This window comes from Drosophila pseudoobscura, chromosome 3 (genome assembly GCF_009870125.1).
Source record: "Drosophila pseudoobscura strain MV-25-SWS-2005 chromosome 3, UCI_Dpse_MV25, whole genome shotgun sequence".
NCBI lineage: Eukaryota > Metazoa > Arthropoda > Insecta > Diptera > Drosophilidae > Drosophila > Drosophila pseudoobscura.
Genome location: NC_046680.1, coordinates 14,210,336 through 14,228,862, shown reverse-complemented (window position 1 = coordinate 14,228,862; position 18,527 = coordinate 14,210,336). Strand labels below are relative to the sequence as shown.

Here is an 18,527-nt window from a genome sequence, read left to right as displayed (position 1 = left end):
GGAAGCGCAGGCCCTAGGGAGGTTGGAGGGGGCCTTGATTTCATTTTGGGTCAATTGTCCAGGCCAGAACGGTGCTCCTTGAGTAATTGACACATTTTCAGGAGCTGTCCTTCACCCACACCTGATGCTGCTTTTTATCTTTTCCAGAGCGTGAATGGAGTTTCAATTACCCGCATTTCCATGGAATGTCCATGGAGTGTGGCATGCCAACACTCGGGTTAAATATTTATTAAGCTTATTACTGGTCACACACACCTTCTGCGGAAAGCCCAAAGATAAGCAGGAAAAAATTCGAAGAAGCGAATGAAGAAGCTGAGATGCACTCCATGATCTATCAAAAACAAAATACACCAAAAAAGGAAGGATCTGAGGAATCAAGGAGATATGGCCACATCTTGGAAATAGAGTACAGATGTATATTTTAATCGTTACCCTTCCACTGATCAACTTTGAGGTACCCTCTAGAAGAGTACCGCTATCCATGAATGAGGGGAAAAGGCACACAATTATAATTATTTATTTTTGCGACAGTGTTTCCATTGTCTCCTCTGGTGTTTTCTCTCCTTTGCACTTCTTTGTGGCACTCAGTCACACAGTCCCTCCCCTGTCCACCCCGCTGTTGTTGCGCACTCTGCAAACGAAAGCGAAACGAAACTGTCGCGGGAGCTGGCCATAAATCATTTATGCAACAGACACACAGGGATACGCATGGTGCAGGGTATACAAAGTGGCATAAATCAACTTACATTCGTCCCCATACCTTCTAGAGCGGTGGGGTGGTGAGACGTGCCTGCAGTCATATGCAGAACTTGCAACGAGAGAGTTTTTTGCGGAGATGCTGCAGGAAAAACTGGAAAGAAGACGGGAAAAAACTTACGCGTTTCGCTTTGGCGCCTTGTCTTTGCTTTTCCCCATTGCCACGCCCTCTCTGAAAACTTACCCGTGAATTTTCCACCCTTTGACGTTCCTCTTTCTCCTGGTGCCACGTTCTTTGAATGCATGTCAGTGCCCTGTGTGTTTGTGTTTCTGCGTGCCTTTTGATAAGCGTGCTTTTGGATCCAAGGAAGGAGAGAGGCGAGACCCGTGGAGAGGTCGTCGAAGCAACAGCCAGAGCATAAGCTCAAGCTGAAACGCTTTTCGGCAGGACGAAGGGTGGCGAGCGGGGCCCTCAGTGGGAAAATGTTGAGCTTCCTCTTTTGCCAGTTCACCCCGTTTCGAGGCACTTTATTGGTAGTTGCTGTCAAAGTATGCAGCATAGTGTAAGTTTTCTCCCTGAATTTAATTTCTGACATGTGTGTGTGTGGGACCTGAGAGAGCGGGTAGGAGAGGAAGTAGTGCCGCGTGATTAGATTTTCACATGAGGGGGAAGACAGACAGAGGGAGGTGTACTTGCAGGAGCAGCTGCTTTTGTTTGGCGGCAGCGAAAAATATGAAGCGAAAACTTTTGATCGGAAAATATGTACATAAAATAAAAGAAAATTGCTTATAGATATACCAAAATCTACAACTTGTGTACATGTGGGGTATTCGAGAGAGTACCAAGGGTGCATTTTTTGTCGAGGGATATCTGGTATCGGTTATCCATATCTATATGAATAACCAAAGATACTAGAGATACCAAACATTTTCTAAAATATACCATTAAATACTACCATGTCCAGAATCGGTAGTGGTAATTGCCATTTCTATATAAATCGAGAAAAATCTAAGCGACTTGTTTTTTATACCCGATAGTAAAAAAAGTCTAGGACTTTCACACAGAAAGTTTACCATAGACTTTCAGACTTCGTTGCCATGGACCGCCTCTTACTAATTTTCTGTACCTATCTCACGAGGTGTCTACTAAAATATGTGTGCACTCTGGCGGAGGGGAGCTATACTGACTGAGTATCTGGTATAAATGGTCAGTTCCATTTGCAACTATTTAATGGTTCCTATGAACATATATGTATAGTATGTATCTTAGTTTTCCTATATATACGATAACGTATCTAAATTTTAAAAGCAAGGTACGTATGATTTTCATATATATTCTTTCCACTACTTTCCCTTAACTTTCCTTCTGCCCTACAGCTGTCGTATATTTTTCCCATTTTTTCAAGACATTTTCTCATTGGCCTGAAGGCTGCTCTCTTTTTGGGATGCCAGCAAACGATTTGCACGTATGTTTTCCGAACATCCGTCGATTTACAAAAATTATAATTGCAGCCCCAGTCCACAGCCACAGGCCCAGAGCGTTCCTCATTCAGGGGGGTGCAGGGGGATCTCAATGTGGGGTTCATGCCACGTTTACAATGCACTTCCGCCCCATTGTTGTTTTGCATGTTGACATGGCAGAGGAGCCAGAGCCAGGATTCAGAAACAGGAGTCAGACATATTACTCATACACCCTGCTGCCACCGCCGCTACTGCGGAGGAGGCGGTGGAAGCGCGGAATCGTTGCTGCGTGTTGACAATCATGGTCTCCTTTTTTTTCGTCTGCCTGCCCCACTAATGTGCCACGCCTTTCGGGAAGTGTGCTCGTGTGTGTGTGTGTGTGTGGCAAGCGGAAAAAGTTGAACTGACAATCGAAAAAAGGATAGGAAGGGGTGGGAAAGGCAAGCGTCAGAGCCAGTCAAGTGTGTGGCTCGTCTTTTCTTTCCACACCTCCCGTGTAACAACAATAGCAGCTGCAGCGGCTGCAACAATACAACATGACAACTTCCGCTGCATTCTGCCGCCTGCTGCGGGCACAAAAGAAAAAGCGGCGCAACAGAAAGAGAACTACAGAAACACAGAAAGAAACAAACAAACAAACACTCAATGCCTGAGAGAGTGAGGAAAAGCGCGTGGAAAACTGTAACGGAATCGCATTGTGTAAGGAAATATGTTTTTTCCTGCTACCGAAAGGGAGCGGGAGATGCAGGGGTGGCCTCATAGCAAACCTGAATCCCAAGTCCTGCATCCAACGATCGATTAAGAGGTGTATCTATGTATAGACAAAAATCTCGTAGATATATACATATATCTAATATATAGTATAGTAAATAGAGTATATACCCACACCGCGGATGCCCCTCCCCAGCATTGTGTGAAGGGGGCTGGAAATGAAATTAGTTTGATGCCCGATTCGATTCGATTTGATTTGATTCAAACGCGCACTGTAATTCCATTTAGTTATGCAAATTAGATGCCCGACAAATCCCCACGCTTATTAATTACTGCCCTCTTTTTCTGAACTCTCATGAGTGGTGGCTATATCGTTGTCGTCTCCATCCTACACATATTCCACATGCTCCTCTTCCTCGTCATAATCAATGATGAGATGATCTGCCTTGCGGCACATATCACCAAATGACAGGCATAGGCACAGGGTTCTGGATGGGTTCTGGAAGGGATGGCGGCATTAGGCAAAAACTGTTGCTCATGCTCCCCATTTACTATATTTACCCACCTGAGCAAGGCATATAATTAGAGCCAAGATCAATGCGAGCAGTCTGCTGGGGAACATGGCTAAAATATAACTGATTCGTAGGCTCCCCGATGAGAGAAAAACACTTTCCGATACCAAAGAGTTGCTCAAAACCAGTTATATTTTTCTGTTGCATTATTCATTCAAATCGTTGTCTTTTTCCTGCTCTTCATCTACCTCATCACTTGCCTCCAGGTAATCCGATAAGCAGAGGAACATACTGAAGGCATATTCGCAGTTATCGGGCTCATCATCGTGCGCTCTTTTGCAGTTTTCGAGCGCTTGACGATGCTCATCCGTGAGGGGCTCAAGCTCATCGATTTTAGCTACATCCACACGACCGCGGCTGTCCAGAAGGTTGGCTCTCGCAACCAGACAGTGGGCAAAGCACTTGTATTTCCTATCCAGATTGTCCAGATCCTCCTCGGAGCTGCTGATGTTCATCTGTGCCTGTAACTCCTCTAGGGTGATGTGACTGAAGTATAGGCATTCGTTCATCAAATCGGATTCATCTAGAGTGGTGGGCAGACTCTATTGTAGATTGTTTTAGTTGAATGTACAGATGAGTATTCTATAGAGAGAGTCCTACCTCTGTGAGGGCTACCAGTAGAAGTGATATAACGATAGAAACGTGCAACATTTCCAATATTTAGAATGAATATGGACAGCGTAGCGGAGTAACTGTTTGGTTAAACCAGATCTCAGCTATATATACACCCCATTGATTATCAGTTCAATCAGATCGGACTAATTGGCTTTGAGAGGAAACTGTTTGCGGGGAGAACAGTAGGAGTAGTCGTTAAACAACCTGAATCTCTCGTGCATTTAATTGGTATTAATTAATAAATATAACAAACTCTGACTGCTCCGATGAATAACTCAAATTTGAAACTTGAAATTCTGCACCATTTTAAAGCGTTTCTAGGGGAGAAAACTTTCATACATTTTTTACATTTTATACGCAGTGGAAATTCGCATAAAAATGTTCTGTCAACAGGAGGGTACGAGTATTTTCTAAAAAACTATTGCTGGTGCTGCAAACCGAAAATGAAGCGACAACTGCAGAACGAGAGGCGACAAATTGGGGCTGAAAGAAAAGGGCACGTGATGGTGAGGGGCATGCAATGGTGGCATGCAGTTTCAAACCAAGCGAAAACTTTAGACAACAAATGAAAATTCCAAGGAACCCTCACATTCGCAGTGAGGTTTTCGGTTTTTGTGGCAGGGAACTCTCTGTCTCTCTGCCACTTCGTTTATTTACGGCCTTGGGCATTCGTTTTTTTCCACATTTTCGTATGCTTTGGTGTATATTTTGGGCCCTGGCCAAAAGGCAAATATGTGTACTATGGAAAATTGCAACATTTTTATGGTCATCACAGGAGGTGCTAAACTGTGTCCTGTTTTGCATTCCCCTTCTGTGATATTTATCAGCGTTGCGCTGCATAATTGCATTTTCAATGGACTCCATATAAGCCATCAATTTTTCGTAGAAATGTAGGCTGGAAAATGTGCCATGCTTATTAGGATTACCTAATCGGTCCGTCCTGAAATGAATTTTTGTCTCATCAGAAATTGTCTTTGAATAATGCATGACAAAAACATTGTTTGGGTATGTGAGTGGATGAAAGGTATTGCTGAATTATTAGAGCTGTTCGATAAGATTTTAGAGGGCGAATGCTCTTAGAAAATTCAGAGTTTAAAATTACTATGCAAATAAGAATACTTTTCTTTTTAAAATTTTTCACTCTTTTTTTTACATTTTTTCGTACGAACGTAATGCCAATATGGAGGACGACTCTGTTTTTTCAGTGTAAACTTTGCAGGATTCCTGCGCAGCTCAAAATGAAGCCAATATTTCATCTTATTTAATATCTTTGGATGATATTATAATAAATATAAATTTCGTTGGGTGAAAAGTTCCCTTGTGTAAAAGAATGGACGGGTCTAAAGGGAGCATCAGCATCCCTACCAAGAATGCTGCTTCTGGCGCTGTTGCATGCCACACCTTTACGGAAAAGTTTTCTGCAAAGCAAAAAAAACTATGGAACAGAAAAAGTTGGCGTTGCTTTTTTGTATACTAAAAATAAATAGTCCGACGACTTTTCAATATGCGTGTCACGTATTTTGCATGCACTTTGATGGCATGGCCACGCCCCCACACAAACGAGAATAAAAGGCATGTGTGGCACACGCCGCATCCACAGGAGGAATGTCCCATGCGATTCCGAAATATGCGTGTAACCTGAAAAGCACACAGACAGACGGATAGAGAGAGAGAGAGAGAGAGAGAGAAAGACAGAGAGAGAGTGAGGTACTTAATGGTGCATCTACAGAGCCCTGCAGCGTCTGAAACAATGGATAATGCAACAAATTAATTGCCGAAATTTCAAAGGGTTGGCAAGGAGAAAAAAAAGTGGAAGTAGCTCCTTCAGGTTACAGCAGCAGCAGGTCCATTTTGGGTACAAAAGGACACACTAAAGCAGTTTACATTTATCAATTAGTACGAAATGGAGACCAAGGCAGAAGGCAATGGCAGGACTCCCTTCTGCTGGAGACCAAGCTACTGCCAAGAGTTCATTGCAATAACAGCTAGGAAGGGTCGCAGGCACCGCCCTCCCACTTTGGACCCACTGAAGTGTGAACTGGTGAAAAATAAACAGAGAGTTGCCAGATATCAGGAAACGCCATGTCCTTGGAGATGAAGCGGCATCCTTGGAAAGAAAGTCAAACCCTACTCTGTCGTTACTCCTGCTTGTCTTCCCCCCCCCCTACTCTTTGCTTTTCCCGTCGGTAATTACAAAATTTTTAATTAAATGTTAAGTGTGGAATGGGGCGAGGGTCTTCCCTTTAAGCACTCATAACTGTAAATGTGCACGGAGCAGAGCTTTAAGTTCCACTCTAGGACGATGATGATGACTTGACTCTTCTGTCTTCTGTCCACTCGCCTTTCCACTCTCCTCTAGCATGCCCCGGATGGACGAAACTATCTTACAGAACCATGGACTATCATCAAACGGAACGGACTCTCTCTCTCTCTCTCTGTTTATTTTTCCAACTTTCCGTGTGATTTTCACGCCTCGCTGCCATTCGGTGACAATTGTTTTCACTGCCAAAAAAAATGCACCCACACGGTGTCCATTGAATTGTTGGGTCCACAGCGACTGTTCAGAAAACAAGAAACCTCCCAACTAGGGGAAGAAATAAAAATTAGAAATGCTTCTAGAGGAAACCGTTCGGACGTCTTTTTGCGTTTCGAATCGGTTCTGAGTTCACATTTCAATCGATTTTTAGCACAAATTTCAGTGTTTGCAATTTTCAGATCTACTACAGTTTCTGCTGAAAAAAACTTCGATATCTTTCAATAAGGAATAAAGAGATAGAGTATCCCACTGCTCGCATTTATGTATGTATGGTATCTCTGGCATTCGACACACACCTTTTAGGCTTCGCTTTGGCTTTGTCAAATGCTGAAGAGAGCTTAAAGTTTGAGCTTAGTGCCGTTAGCCGGTGCCTCTCGAGTGTGCGGAATAGTTTTGTATGGAAAGAGGAGGATATTGCAGGGGTGTAAAAAAGGGAGGCATTACGTTAACTGAAAATAAACCGAGTGTTAAAAGTGGACTTACAACACACTGGCCATCCCAAACCATCCCTTTCCATCCATTTTTATTGCCGAGCGAACGAACGGAAGGACGGTCGAGTGAGGTCCGTGAGGCGTAAATAATCGCATTAGTTGCGAAATTAAAAATTACTAAATAAAAATAGAATAGATAAATCCGCCCACGAATGGGGTGATTCCCCCTCTGTTTGGGCATCCTTATTTAAAACGATTTACTGCTAATTGAATCGCCAGTGCAAAACGGAAAAGACACGAAAGGACAGAAAAGTAAAAGGTGCTGTCTGGTGACTGGTAGAGAATTTAGTAAAGCCAATGCATAAAATCTAATGTCCTGGAAGTTTGGGGCTGCGCTGCCTAAAATTTGCTAAAGAGGTCAAAGGTGACCATGGACTGGCACAACGTGGAAAAGTATCGCAATTTATGTCCCGCCATATACATATCTATTTACATACGACTATATCTATAAATATTTCATCTATACTCTGTGGCACGCTGGGCATGATGACCTCAATAGCTGCCACATCGAATGAAAAACGGGACGACGACGACTCTTCCGCCTGGCGCCTGTCCTTCTCTTTTGTGGTATGTCACGTCTTGGTGCAAATTTAAATCAAATCTCGTGGCAGCAGCAGCAGCAGCAGCAATAAAGAGAGAAAGCAATGGAGAAAGGGAGAAAGAGAGTCAGAAATCAGTTTTCTTTTGTATGGCGTTTGAAAGGTTTCAAATGATTTCAATTGTTGAGTTGCATTGACAATTCCAAAAAGCCGAAAGGATGAAGAGGTAGAGCTCAATCGCCTTATAGATGCTTATTCTCTATTTATCCCTTTCTTTCTTTTTCTCTCTTTCTGTTTCTTTGCATTCTTCAGTATCTGCATCTGTCTCTTTCTCTTGTATATAGTATCGCCTCTGAGCTACATAGTCCGAAGTTCGTGTAAAATGATATGCATTCTTAGCCTTTGAGTGGAGTCCATGGCTTCTCCTTTGACCCCAGTCTGGCGTGTGGCAGGTGCAAGACCTCCACATTGTGTATTCAACTCCAAGAACTTAACCCTTCCCCCAGACAAACGATACATGACTGCGACTGCGACTGAGTGTCGTGTGGCAGAATAACAACACTCATTACTTGAGTGCTGGCTGCAACTGCAACGTACTGTTTGCAGCCTTTTTGTGGCAATTTTCGAGTGCGCTTTCTGCAGTTTTTAACTTGCAACAACAAGAGTCAAGCGCTGCCTTTTTCTTCTTTGCAGCAGGTGCATGTTTGTGCCTCGTTTTGTGTGTGTGTCTTGTGCTGAAAAGTGCCACACCAAGCGTCATTGATGGTAACGTTGATGTTGCTGCTGCTGTTGCTTGTGTCGTCAAGCTGCCACTTGTCACATGGCAACAGTTTAGTTTTCCACTCACCCACACACACACACACACTTGAGGAGGGCAAGTGGCGCCTCAAGTTGCACTCTCACATACGGCAAAACGGAAATCAACGCAGTGCGCCCTCGTCGCCGGGCCAAATGAATGGAGACGAAAGAAAGCGCTCGTCGAGACACAAAAGGGGTGGGGAACTGAGGGACGAAACCGCCCACACCCTCCCCCCACTAGCCCACCCACCAGATTATCAGATGAGGGATACGAGGGAAGGCTTTAAGTGTGGAATTTATGCGGCATTATGGGGAATGTGAATCTGTGGGAGAAATAAACCAGAAAGCGCTGATATTGAAAAGGACGCCACAGAAATATCTTGGTTTTACACAAATATCTTGGAGATAAGATCTTTTTTCGTGTACCACTTTTATGCTATGTTTGCTAACAAGAGTTTAATTAAATTAATGCAAAACGCGTTACCGCTTCTGTAAACGATAATCTGAAGTTTGAAATTCTTGTCGAAATCATATCAAATACTTATATATTTAACAGAAATTCGTATTAGTAACACAAAAAAGCAAAAAAAAAAGCATAAAGGAGTATAAGCCAAATTAAAATAGTAACGTTTTTGAGACATTGATAAACGATGCAGCATACACTCATACACTGCCTCTTGCTGGCTCTACTCGCAGTGGTAAGTTGTTCAGATCTTCCTTTTGTAAGCGACTGATTTATCCGGTATACCATGGACACAGCTACTGCTGTCAACTAGAGCATATGCCCGACGTTTGCCCCCCCCAGAGGTGCTCTCATTCAAAGGCGAGCAGGAGATGGTAATTCCCCAAAGTGCCATAGCCATAGCCGCCCCTACAGCCATAACTACAGCAACAGCGACAGCAGCCGAAACCGATGTTGAGTATACCAGGGCCAACTCGACCAGCTCCAGAGAGATTAAAAAAGAGTCAACGAATCTTGTGGCACGAGAAGCAACGGAAGGAGCTCCCGCTCTGAAGAACATTCGACGTGATAAGCGAGAACTGCTTGTGGATACCCCGTACGACTTTCACACGACGCACTTGTTCTGTGACTTCGACATGCGGGGCAGGCACCGCCTCATCCCCTATATGCCGAACCACTGCATTTGGGTCTGGAACAACAAGTACGTCCACGAGGGATTCTACCGCCTCTACAAGATGTACCAGCTTGAGGCCTTCTCTTTTGGCCAGTACGCTTTGCGATTGTTCCAGATAGAATATGAAAATTACCAACCAGACCTGCCAAATGGACCTTGAATCTGTGGGAGAAAGAAACCAGAAAGCGCTGATATTGAAAAGGACGCCACAGAAATATCTTGGTTTTACACAAATATCTTGGAGATAAGATCTTTTTTCGATAATCTGAAGTTTGAAATTCTAGTCGAAATCATATCAAATTTGAACTAAAATCAAAGAAACCGCCCAAGAAAAATCAGCCGTATAGTCTCATACCAGCGCACAGGAGAAATTGTCTACATGTACTTATTTGTGGTTGACGGGGTTTCTTTTCGGGATCTGGTTCTTGGTTCTTCCCTTAGTGTACTGGGTACTGGGTATATTGCTTAGCCTCGCGTTTTTCGATGGCAAATCTTGTTGCCTTATAGTACAGTCCCTACGCCTTTGATGCAATAGAGTATCGCACAAACCCGTGATGCCCCTAGGTATTCATACATATTTCCAAGTACTAGAAAACTGGTTGCCATTTCGATAAGTGTCCGGTTTTCAAATTCGGCACTCCGTTCCGTTGAAGCCTATGGCTATATGGAACTGTCAGTTACTCTAGCAGGTATAAGAACACATACGCTCAAAAGAAATCTACGTAGTGCGATGAGGCCGAAATAAAGAACTCCTGGAGACACGCTCGGGATGGACAAATAAGCAACGAAACCCGCCCCAACACCCTTGATTATCAAATGAGGAGAGCGAGCAAAGGCGTTTTTTGTTTAGCAAAAAAATAATTGCCATTGAAATTTTTCTCAGATACAAAAATTCATTACTTCACAGGAATTACTTTTAGAGTCACTCACAAAAATTATTCAATAATTATTCAAATTATATAAGTGAATTTGATACGTTTCTGATACATTAATAAACGATGCAAGATACACCCGCACTTTGCCTTTTGTCGGCTCTACTCGCAGTGGTAAGTTATTCAGATCTCCATGTAAATATACATATAACCTCTGATAAGCGACTGATTTATCCGGTATACCATTCACCCAGTCACTGCTGTCATCTAGAGCATATGCCCGCCGTTTGTCGTCCCCAGATGCGCTCCCATTCCCAGGAGAGCAGGATATGATTATTCCCCAAAGCGCCATAGCCATACCCACCCCCACAGCTAAAGCGACAGCATCCACTGTGGGGTCAGTCAGGGTGAACTCCACCAGCTCCAGAGAGATCCAAAAAGATTCCACAAATCTTTTTGCACGAGCAGCAACAGAAGGAGGATCCGCTGTGAAGCACATTCGTCGAGCGAAACGAGAATTTTTTGTGGATACCCCGTTCGACTTTCACACGATGCATTTGTTCTGCGACATCGACATGCTGGGGAGGCACCGCCTCATCTGGTTCTTCCCGAATCACTGCATTTGGGTCTGGAACAACAAGTACGCACACGAGGGATTCTATCGACTCTACAAGATGTACCAGCTGGAGGCCTTCTTCTTTGGCCAGTGGAATGTGCGGCTCTTCCAGTACGAGCTTGAGAAGGCAACTTTTTACGCTAACTAGGATCGGAATATAGAGTAGATTCTCCTCTGCCGCTACCGCTACTGTCGCCGCTGCTGCCGGTTGTGCCATGATAATGAGAATCCGATGAGATTTATCCGTACTAGATGCCAGCCATCGGAATGAAATAGACTCTTTTATATATCAGTGTTTATTGAATATTAAATCGAAGAAAAACAATTATGTCATTCACACACGCACACCCACAGATCGGGAGGAGCAGGAGGCGGGCCAAATTAATGCGGACGAAAGAAAGAACTCGACGAGACACGAAAGGGATGGCAAAATGGGTGCCAAACCCCCCCCCCCCATACCACCACAGAATATCAGAAGGGAAGTGCGAAGTAAAGCTTCAAGTGTGGGAGCTATAAGGCGTTATAGGTAATTCTCATTAAAAATAGTGAATTATGAAAATCGGAGAAACAAGCCAGACAGCGCTGATATCGAAAGGGACGCCACAGAAACATCTTCGTTTCAGACGAATATCTTGAAGAAACGATTTTTTTTTTAGCACGTGCGACAAAAAAAAAGCACAAGTGGAGAAAAACGTATCCGATATAGTCTCAGAATAACAGTTACGTATGCATGCATTCAAAATGCCACCCGCAGTAACAATGTATCCATTCCGTGGCACTAGCGATAATAATAGAATACAAAATTGTACCTCATGCCTCATTGTTAGATCAGCTTCGATTTTACAATTCAGTTAGAATTTACAACTCAACTCTCAAATGTCTACACTTTCCTTTTAAGGAAGGAATGACCTTAGAAGTTGTTGTTAAATTCGAATGTTCATTGCTTTAATAGGAATTCGCTTTAGAATCACATACAAAAATTCTTGTACGAATAGTAGCAAAATTATATAAGTGAATTAGATAAGTTTCTGATACATTGATAAACGATGCAGATTACACTCGTACATGGCCTTTTGTCGGCTCTACTCGCAGTGGTAAGTTATTCAGATCTCCATGTAAATATACATATAACCTCTGATAAGCGACTGATTTATCCGGTATACCATTCACCCAGTCACTGCTGTCAACTAGAGCATATGCCCGACGTTTGCCCCCCCCAGAGGTGCTCTCATTCAAAGGCGAGCAGGAGATGGTAATTCCCCAAAGTGCCATAGCCATAGCCGCCCCTACAGCCATAACTACAGCAACAGCGACAGCAGCCGAAACCGATGTTGAGTATACCATGGCCAACTCGACCAGCTCCAGAGAGATTAAAAAAGAGTCAACGAATCTTGTGGCACGAGAAGCAACGGAAGGAGCTCCCGCTGTGAAGCACATTCGTCGAGCGAAACGAGAATTTTTTGTGGATACCCCGTTCGACTTTCACACGACGCACTTGTTCTGCGACATCGACGTGCGGGGCAGACACCACATCATCTGGTTCTACCCGAATCACTGCATTTGGGTCTGGAACAACAAGTACGTCCACGAGGGATTCTACCGCCTCTACAAGATGTACCAGCTGGAGGCCTTCTTCTTTGGCCAGTGGAATGTGCGCCTCTTCCAGTTCGAGTTCGAGAAGCCCAGTTTTTTCGAATACTAGGATTGGATGATGTAGTGCCTTTTGCCGCTGCAACTGCCCCTCCGCGATTGCCTCTTGTTGCTTGTGTCGTCAAGCTGACACTTGTATCAAGGCAACTGTTTCGAGTACCGTTGTGATTAAGTCGAGAAACGAGGTTTTGTCTTGGTGCTATTTTAATTGTAGTAACTTTTTTGATTAATATGTGGATTGTGACATGATTAAACATGTTTCGCACTTTATCCTAAAGATCTTAGATTTAACATAGATATATTAGCTATTTGGATGTCGTGTTGAAATCATATTAAAGTCTTTATTTAAATTGTAAAGCCCTTTAATATTAAGTGGGAAAAAGACGCCCAAGTCGGAATTGCAATTGCTCATACAAGACCGCGTTGGTGAGACTATGGGCTAAACAGCCAGAAAGCTAAATTTGATTAAACAGTGTAACAATCAATCATTTCTGCTGCACCGATGCTCCCAGCTCAACTGGAAAGCCAAGCTGACGCACATATTTCTCTTGATCTCACTGCATGCTTTTCCCCATAAGGATATCTCTGTTTTTGCTGTTAGTCCGTTAGCAAATGTGGCCACTAAAAGGAATTCGTTTCAGAAATACACACAAAAATGCTTAAACGAATAGAAGCAAAATGATATAGTTGAAATAGATGTGTTTTTATACACTCGTACATTGCCTGTGTCCGACGCTACTCTACTCCCCCTTTGGATGTATAGCCTCTGATATTCGGATAAGATTTATCCGGTATTGTTGGTATTATCCATTGAAACATTCACTGCTGCCGATTAGATCACATGGCATACGTTTTCCCCCCACCAGAGGCGTTCCCTTTCCCTGGCTATCAGAAAAACACAGTAACAGCAACCACTGTGGGATCAACCAGGGCAGCTCCACAGGGATCCAAACAGAGTCAACGAATCGTTGCACGAGCAGCAACAGGAGCTGCGGCTGTGAACCACATTCGCCGAACGAAGCGAGAACTGCTTGTGGATACCCCGTTCGACGTTCCAAGACGCACTTGTTTTGCGTCCTCGACAGGCGGGGCTGCTGCGATTGTGTAGGTGTGTCTAAGATGTGACCCATTGGCCTCCTCATTGGCGTCTCTGTAAGACACAATTGTTTTAACATAGAACATAGATGTATAGAAGAATTTAAATTATTATTTAATTTGGAAGAGTACGCCGGCCTTCTGGCTGTAGCTTCTTGTTGAAAAAAGGTAATTTGGTCAGAGTACTACATACCTTGCGATAATGTATAAATAATGTAGTCAACTCCGTTGCATGTACTCCACCTCAGAGCTTTGTCCACTCTCTGCCCCACACGGATGCCCGGACAACAGCTGGTACGCCTGCTGCTGATGCAGCATGACTGTAAAATTGTATACGTAATTTAGGAAAATATTAGAAAATCCCCAGGAAAAATAATCAACAAATAGCCAAGAACAATTTGTCTACTCTTTTGACTGGTAAACATATATTTATACTACATATATGAGAATTTTATGAGTATTATTCTTTTTGCTGCTGGGGTAGGCCTTTGGGTCGGGCTTTACGTTCTTTTTTTTCTTGATTTGTCGTCCACAGTTTGACAGATAGGTAACATGCACAGTGCAGCCTTAAAAAGCGTAATAACCTTTCCATCTTTACCCTAAAAAGCATTTTAATCGACTGATTAATAGAAGAAGATTCAAGCTGCATGGGTATTCAATGGTCGACAGAGAACATCTTTAAGGCGAAAGAGGCCTGCTCTGTCAGTGATAGTAATCGTGTAGCTTGCCCATCTGAAGCCTCTCAACTGGCACTCCTACCTCTCTCTCTCCCTGCCACAATATTTGTGCACAAGTGTGCAGTGTTGCATAAGCTGTAAGAATAACCTGCCGTCCTCTAGCCCATATGCATTGGCAGCCCATATACTTGCCACAGGACAGGCAGGCAGACACAGCCACTGCCACTCCTCTGGCATTGGGAAATATTTAGTTTCGATACGTTGCCTTTGGGCCAAACTCATTTAGATGTAAATTTTCGGAGCCAAGACGCTACCGGCTGCCGGCTGGTAGAGGAAGACAGGAGGGGAAGTGCATAAAATTTAATAACTACTAGCAAGTATTTATCCTTTGTGCTAGTCAATGGGCAAACAATTGGGAAAAAGGGCTGTGCACTTTGTGGCAGGGATAAACGGAGCGGATTAAGCACCAAGGGAAATGCTCTACATGTTGTACGACCACAAGTCCTTATCCCAAGTCCTTTGTCTTTGTCGCCGAAAGTGTGAAAAGAATTTTAAATGTGTGTGCAATCACTCAAAAGATGTCCGCTTCCACCCCCCCCACACACAATGCACCTTTTTGAGCTGCCACAGATTTATGTGGTGCCCCCGAAAAGAGGGGGTTGAGATAGTTGACCGGACCAGCCGGACCAGACAACCACTTTGACATCCATCCAGCCTCGTTCCCCGTTCTGCCGTTATTTTTCCGAGCAGCTTTTCAAGCTAATACTCTCGATCCGTTGGCACCTCTCGCTCCCTCTCTCTCTCTTTCTGCCACCTGCTTCCTGATTTCTGCTGCTGCTGTATGTTGTCTGGCTCTCGCTCTCTTCATGACAAATGTTTTTGTTTACCCCAACATAATTCTTTTGTGATTGATGTGCTCGTTCCTGCAGCTCCCCTGCTATGCTATGTTCCGGCTACAGTCGGATTTCCCTCAGTTTTTCAGCCCCTGACTTTTTCTCTTTGCTTGTGTGTGTGTTTGTTTGCATAGAAAAGAGGCAGGAGAGAATGGTATGTATGTATGTATGTACGTGCACCTCTTTGTCGCCCTGGTCTTGTGGCACTTGTAATAATTCGTCGCCAGAGTCTGGGTCACTTTCTGAAAGGTGCAGCAGCGGCCTTATCTCAAGTGTTTTCCCTGGGAGTGGAGTGGAGCACGGAAGAAGAGTAGAGCATTCCTAAAGGTGCGCCTGTTGGTGAAGTATTTATGGGAAGGTGGGGCCTAGGGCTTCATAATTTTGGAGATGGAAATTTACTTAACACAGCTATCAGAGTGGAATAGGTGTACGGATAGGCTAGTAAAATAAGATGCACTTAAAATCAGTTTCCACCTGAGAATGATTCTCTCGTACACCTATTCCTATCCGTACAACTATTTCACTCTGACGGCTGTGTTAAGTACAGTTATCTTTAACGACAATTATCCAGTTGATAGCAGAAAGCAATGTATAATTAATTGCAAAATGTTTCTATGAGAAAAAGTCAAGTAAGACAATTTGTTTCGCCGCAAACCAAAAGTTTGTCTTTCTTAATGTATAAAGGATAAATGATATCTTTCTTTCTACATATACTTACCTAAATATACTATCTCTGTCTTTCCCATTTTCAAAGAATTGTTAAGAGAAATTGAAATTGCAGCCAGAACGAACTGCTCTACTGTCAAAGTGCCTTTCCTCCCATCTAACAATACACACATCAACTGAAGGAATGAATTGAGCAAAACTGGTCTCCCGGACAGGCCAAAAGTTAATTTAAAACTTGTGGGAGACACCACCACCACTACGCATTTCCCGCACTCCCACCCCCGAGAGAAATAGAGAGAGATAGAAATAACAGATATCAGCAGAGCAGTTCGCTCCGTAGTTTTCCCAGATGACAATATTTCAAGCTTGTCTGCGAACGTAAAAAAGTTCTTTAAGCCTTAAAGGATTTGAATCAATATGCGAATGGGACATATGTCCGCGGATCTTTTAAGAACTTGAACAATCACCATCCCTACAATATGTACATATATAGGCACAATGGGGGGTATTAACCATATACTCGTACATATCTACATATATCCCTCCACCTGGATACACTTTCGAGAAAATTCAAAGAGAAAGACGACGCGTCGCGACATTGCCCTGGCGTAAATTGACGGAACATTTCTCCACCGCACTCTCTTTTCCCTTTCCCGTTTTCACTCCTCTGGTTTTCCCTAAGCTGTTCAAAACAACTGACAACCGCAGAAGTAGTGCGACTTTTACTGCGCTGCTGGCATCCGCCATGGGTTGCACTCCCCACTCCTTTTTCTGGGGCGCAACTTTCGTTCGCTTCCGGCGACAGCCGTCGCCCACCCCCGACAGTGCCGACAGTCGACAGTTGTTGAAAAGTCAGAGGAGTTCTGGCTCTGGCGGATCTCCTCTTCCTTCTACCTTCTTCATTCTAGCTTCTGATTCGGCCTCTGCCGCTGCCTTTGGCTTCTGGTTGCTGCTTTCTGTTGTTGATGTGCATTTGGCACTTGATGTAATTGCTCAGCCTTCTTCTTCCCCCCAAACAAAGAGTGGGTGGGGGGTGAAAAATGGTCATTGAATAGTTTTGCCGCTGCAATGAGCGTGAACGAGCATCAAAGTCGCTTTTAACCAAGCACGCAGTTGAAATTTATTACAAAATTCCATTAAATCTGTAGGTGAAGCATCAGCTTCAGGCTTCGGACATTGTTCGCAGCCGCAAAACTATGCAAATAAGCTGGGAATTTGTTAAATAATGAGCCAGGAGCAGGAAACCTCTCCTGATGTTTCATTTCTAGTAAGGGGAGGATGATGCAGCTGGAGAGTGCTGTGGCCAGGTAGACGGAATTACTGCCTCCGTAAAGGCCTAATTCTTTCCGCTGAAAGCTTTTTGGTGTTTTCTGAGGTGTAAGGAAGAGAAGAGAAACCTTTTTTTCAAGCCAAAAAAGCATTAGAGCCCCTCCACAGTACAATTTTGGTCAAAATGTAAAATACAGAGCAAGGGATCGCACTCTTTCGGAAAATCAGGAAAGGCAGTTTCTCCCAGAAGCTTCTCCTATTGGAAAGTCATTTTTCTTCGGATTCTTATTATCTTATTCTTGTAATATCTTTTTCATATCATTCATATCTCTTTCATTTGTCCCCGATTTTATAGTGCACACAGACACACGAAAATATTCGCTTCGCCAACCATTTAATGACATTTTGCTTTGCATTTGCAGAATTTCCTTTTATTTTTTCCTCGTTTTTACTCTTGAAATGAAATGAAATTTATGCGAAGTAACAAAATGCAAATAATTCCAACGAAATTTTCATTTCTCATACAAAAAAAAGAAGAAACACACACACAAAAGATTAACCCATTGAGTGGCGGCGGGGGTTAAACGGCTGTAAGCAGCAAGTGTCCGACGGGTAAATTCCCTCCGATTAACCCCTGTTATGGTGTGGAGGGGGGGATGGGTGGTGAGATATTGCTCAATGTATGCATCAGCAGCAGCAGGAAAAATAACCCAAAGAAGTCGTAGCAGCGGATACCCTTTTGCAGATTATTTTGCTTCGATTTGCTAACAAATACTTGATTTTCGCTTCAATTTCTCTGGTATATAGTGCTTCGATTTGCAAATAAAGGGTCTTGGTATTGGACTTGATCCACTCCATTCCTTGCTTTTGGTCCGGAATATATATCTATATGTGGACTATAGGCTTCTCTTTCTGTGGAAATCGTCATACCCCCTCCAAACCCTTTGAAGGGCAAAAGAAGAACTGCATTGCAAACATATGTATGTATATGTATTTATATGGCCATGCGGTCCTCCAGCTGTGGCCGCCTCTCACTCTCACTTCCACTGGCACTCTCTCCCTCTCTCTTTCACTCACTCTCGGCGCTGTGTGGCATGCGTGGCATGCATAAATTCGTAACTTGACCGCTTTTAAGTTGCATAAATTCTCGAATCCAAAGTGTCAACAGCACAAAATGCTGTTGTTGATTGTTGTTCTTGCTGTATGCCCCGTCCAGGGCGGCGGCTCCTTGCCC

General features: G+C 43.6%; 4 protein-coding genes and 1 long non-coding RNA gene across 5 annotated transcripts; 3 read left to right on the top strand and 2 right to left on the bottom strand.

Annotated features, from left to right (window-relative positions):
• Positions 1 to 3,544: 3,544 nt before the first annotated feature.
• Obp57c (Odorant-binding protein 57c) lies at positions 3,545 to 4,144 on the bottom strand. Its single transcript, XM_001361127.4, has 2 exons — positions 4,041 to 4,144; positions 3,545 to 3,982 (listed from the first exon to the last, which is right to left on the bottom strand). Exons 1-2 carry the CDS (start codon positions 4,089 to 4,091, stop codon positions 3,587 to 3,589), a joined length of 447 nt encoding a protein of 148 aa, XP_001361164.3. The 5' UTR covers positions 4,092 to 4,144; the 3' UTR covers positions 3,545 to 3,586.
• A 4,813-nt stretch (positions 4,145 to 8,957) lies between these two features.
• LOC117183172 (uncharacterized) lies at positions 8,958 to 9,926 on the top strand. Its single transcript, XM_015184585.2, has 2 exons — positions 8,958 to 9,117; positions 9,179 to 9,926. Exons 1-2 carry the CDS (start codon positions 9,070 to 9,072, stop codon positions 9,713 to 9,715), a joined length of 585 nt encoding a protein of 194 aa, XP_015040071.1. The 5' UTR covers positions 8,958 to 9,069; the 3' UTR covers positions 9,716 to 9,926.
• A 513-nt stretch (positions 9,927 to 10,439) lies between these two features.
• Positions 10,440 to 11,368, top strand: LOC6898575 (uncharacterized). Its single transcript, XM_004444208.3, has 2 exons — positions 10,440 to 10,601; positions 10,682 to 11,368. Exons 1-2 carry the CDS (start codon positions 10,554 to 10,556, stop codon positions 11,189 to 11,191), a joined length of 558 nt encoding a protein of 185 aa, XP_004444265.2. The 5' UTR covers positions 10,440 to 10,553; the 3' UTR covers positions 11,192 to 11,368.
• A 542-nt stretch (positions 11,369 to 11,910) lies between these two features.
• On the top strand, positions 11,911 to 12,963 carry LOC117183171 (uncharacterized). The gene is made up of 2 exons (XM_015184584.2): positions 11,911 to 12,137; positions 12,218 to 12,963. The coding sequence occupies exons 1-2, from the start codon at positions 12,090 to 12,092 to the stop codon at positions 12,743 to 12,745; spliced, it is 576 nt and encodes a 191-aa protein (XP_015040070.1). The 5' UTR covers positions 11,911 to 12,089; the 3' UTR covers positions 12,746 to 12,963.
• On the bottom strand, positions 12,812 to 14,189 carry LOC26532459 (uncharacterized). Its single transcript, XR_001452258.2, has 3 exons — positions 13,982 to 14,189; positions 13,412 to 13,843; positions 12,812 to 13,351 (listed from the first exon to the last, which is right to left on the bottom strand). It is a non-coding gene; the product is annotated as an uncharacterized lncRNA (long non-coding RNA).
• Between the last annotated feature and the right edge of the window lie 4,338 nt (positions 14,190 to 18,527).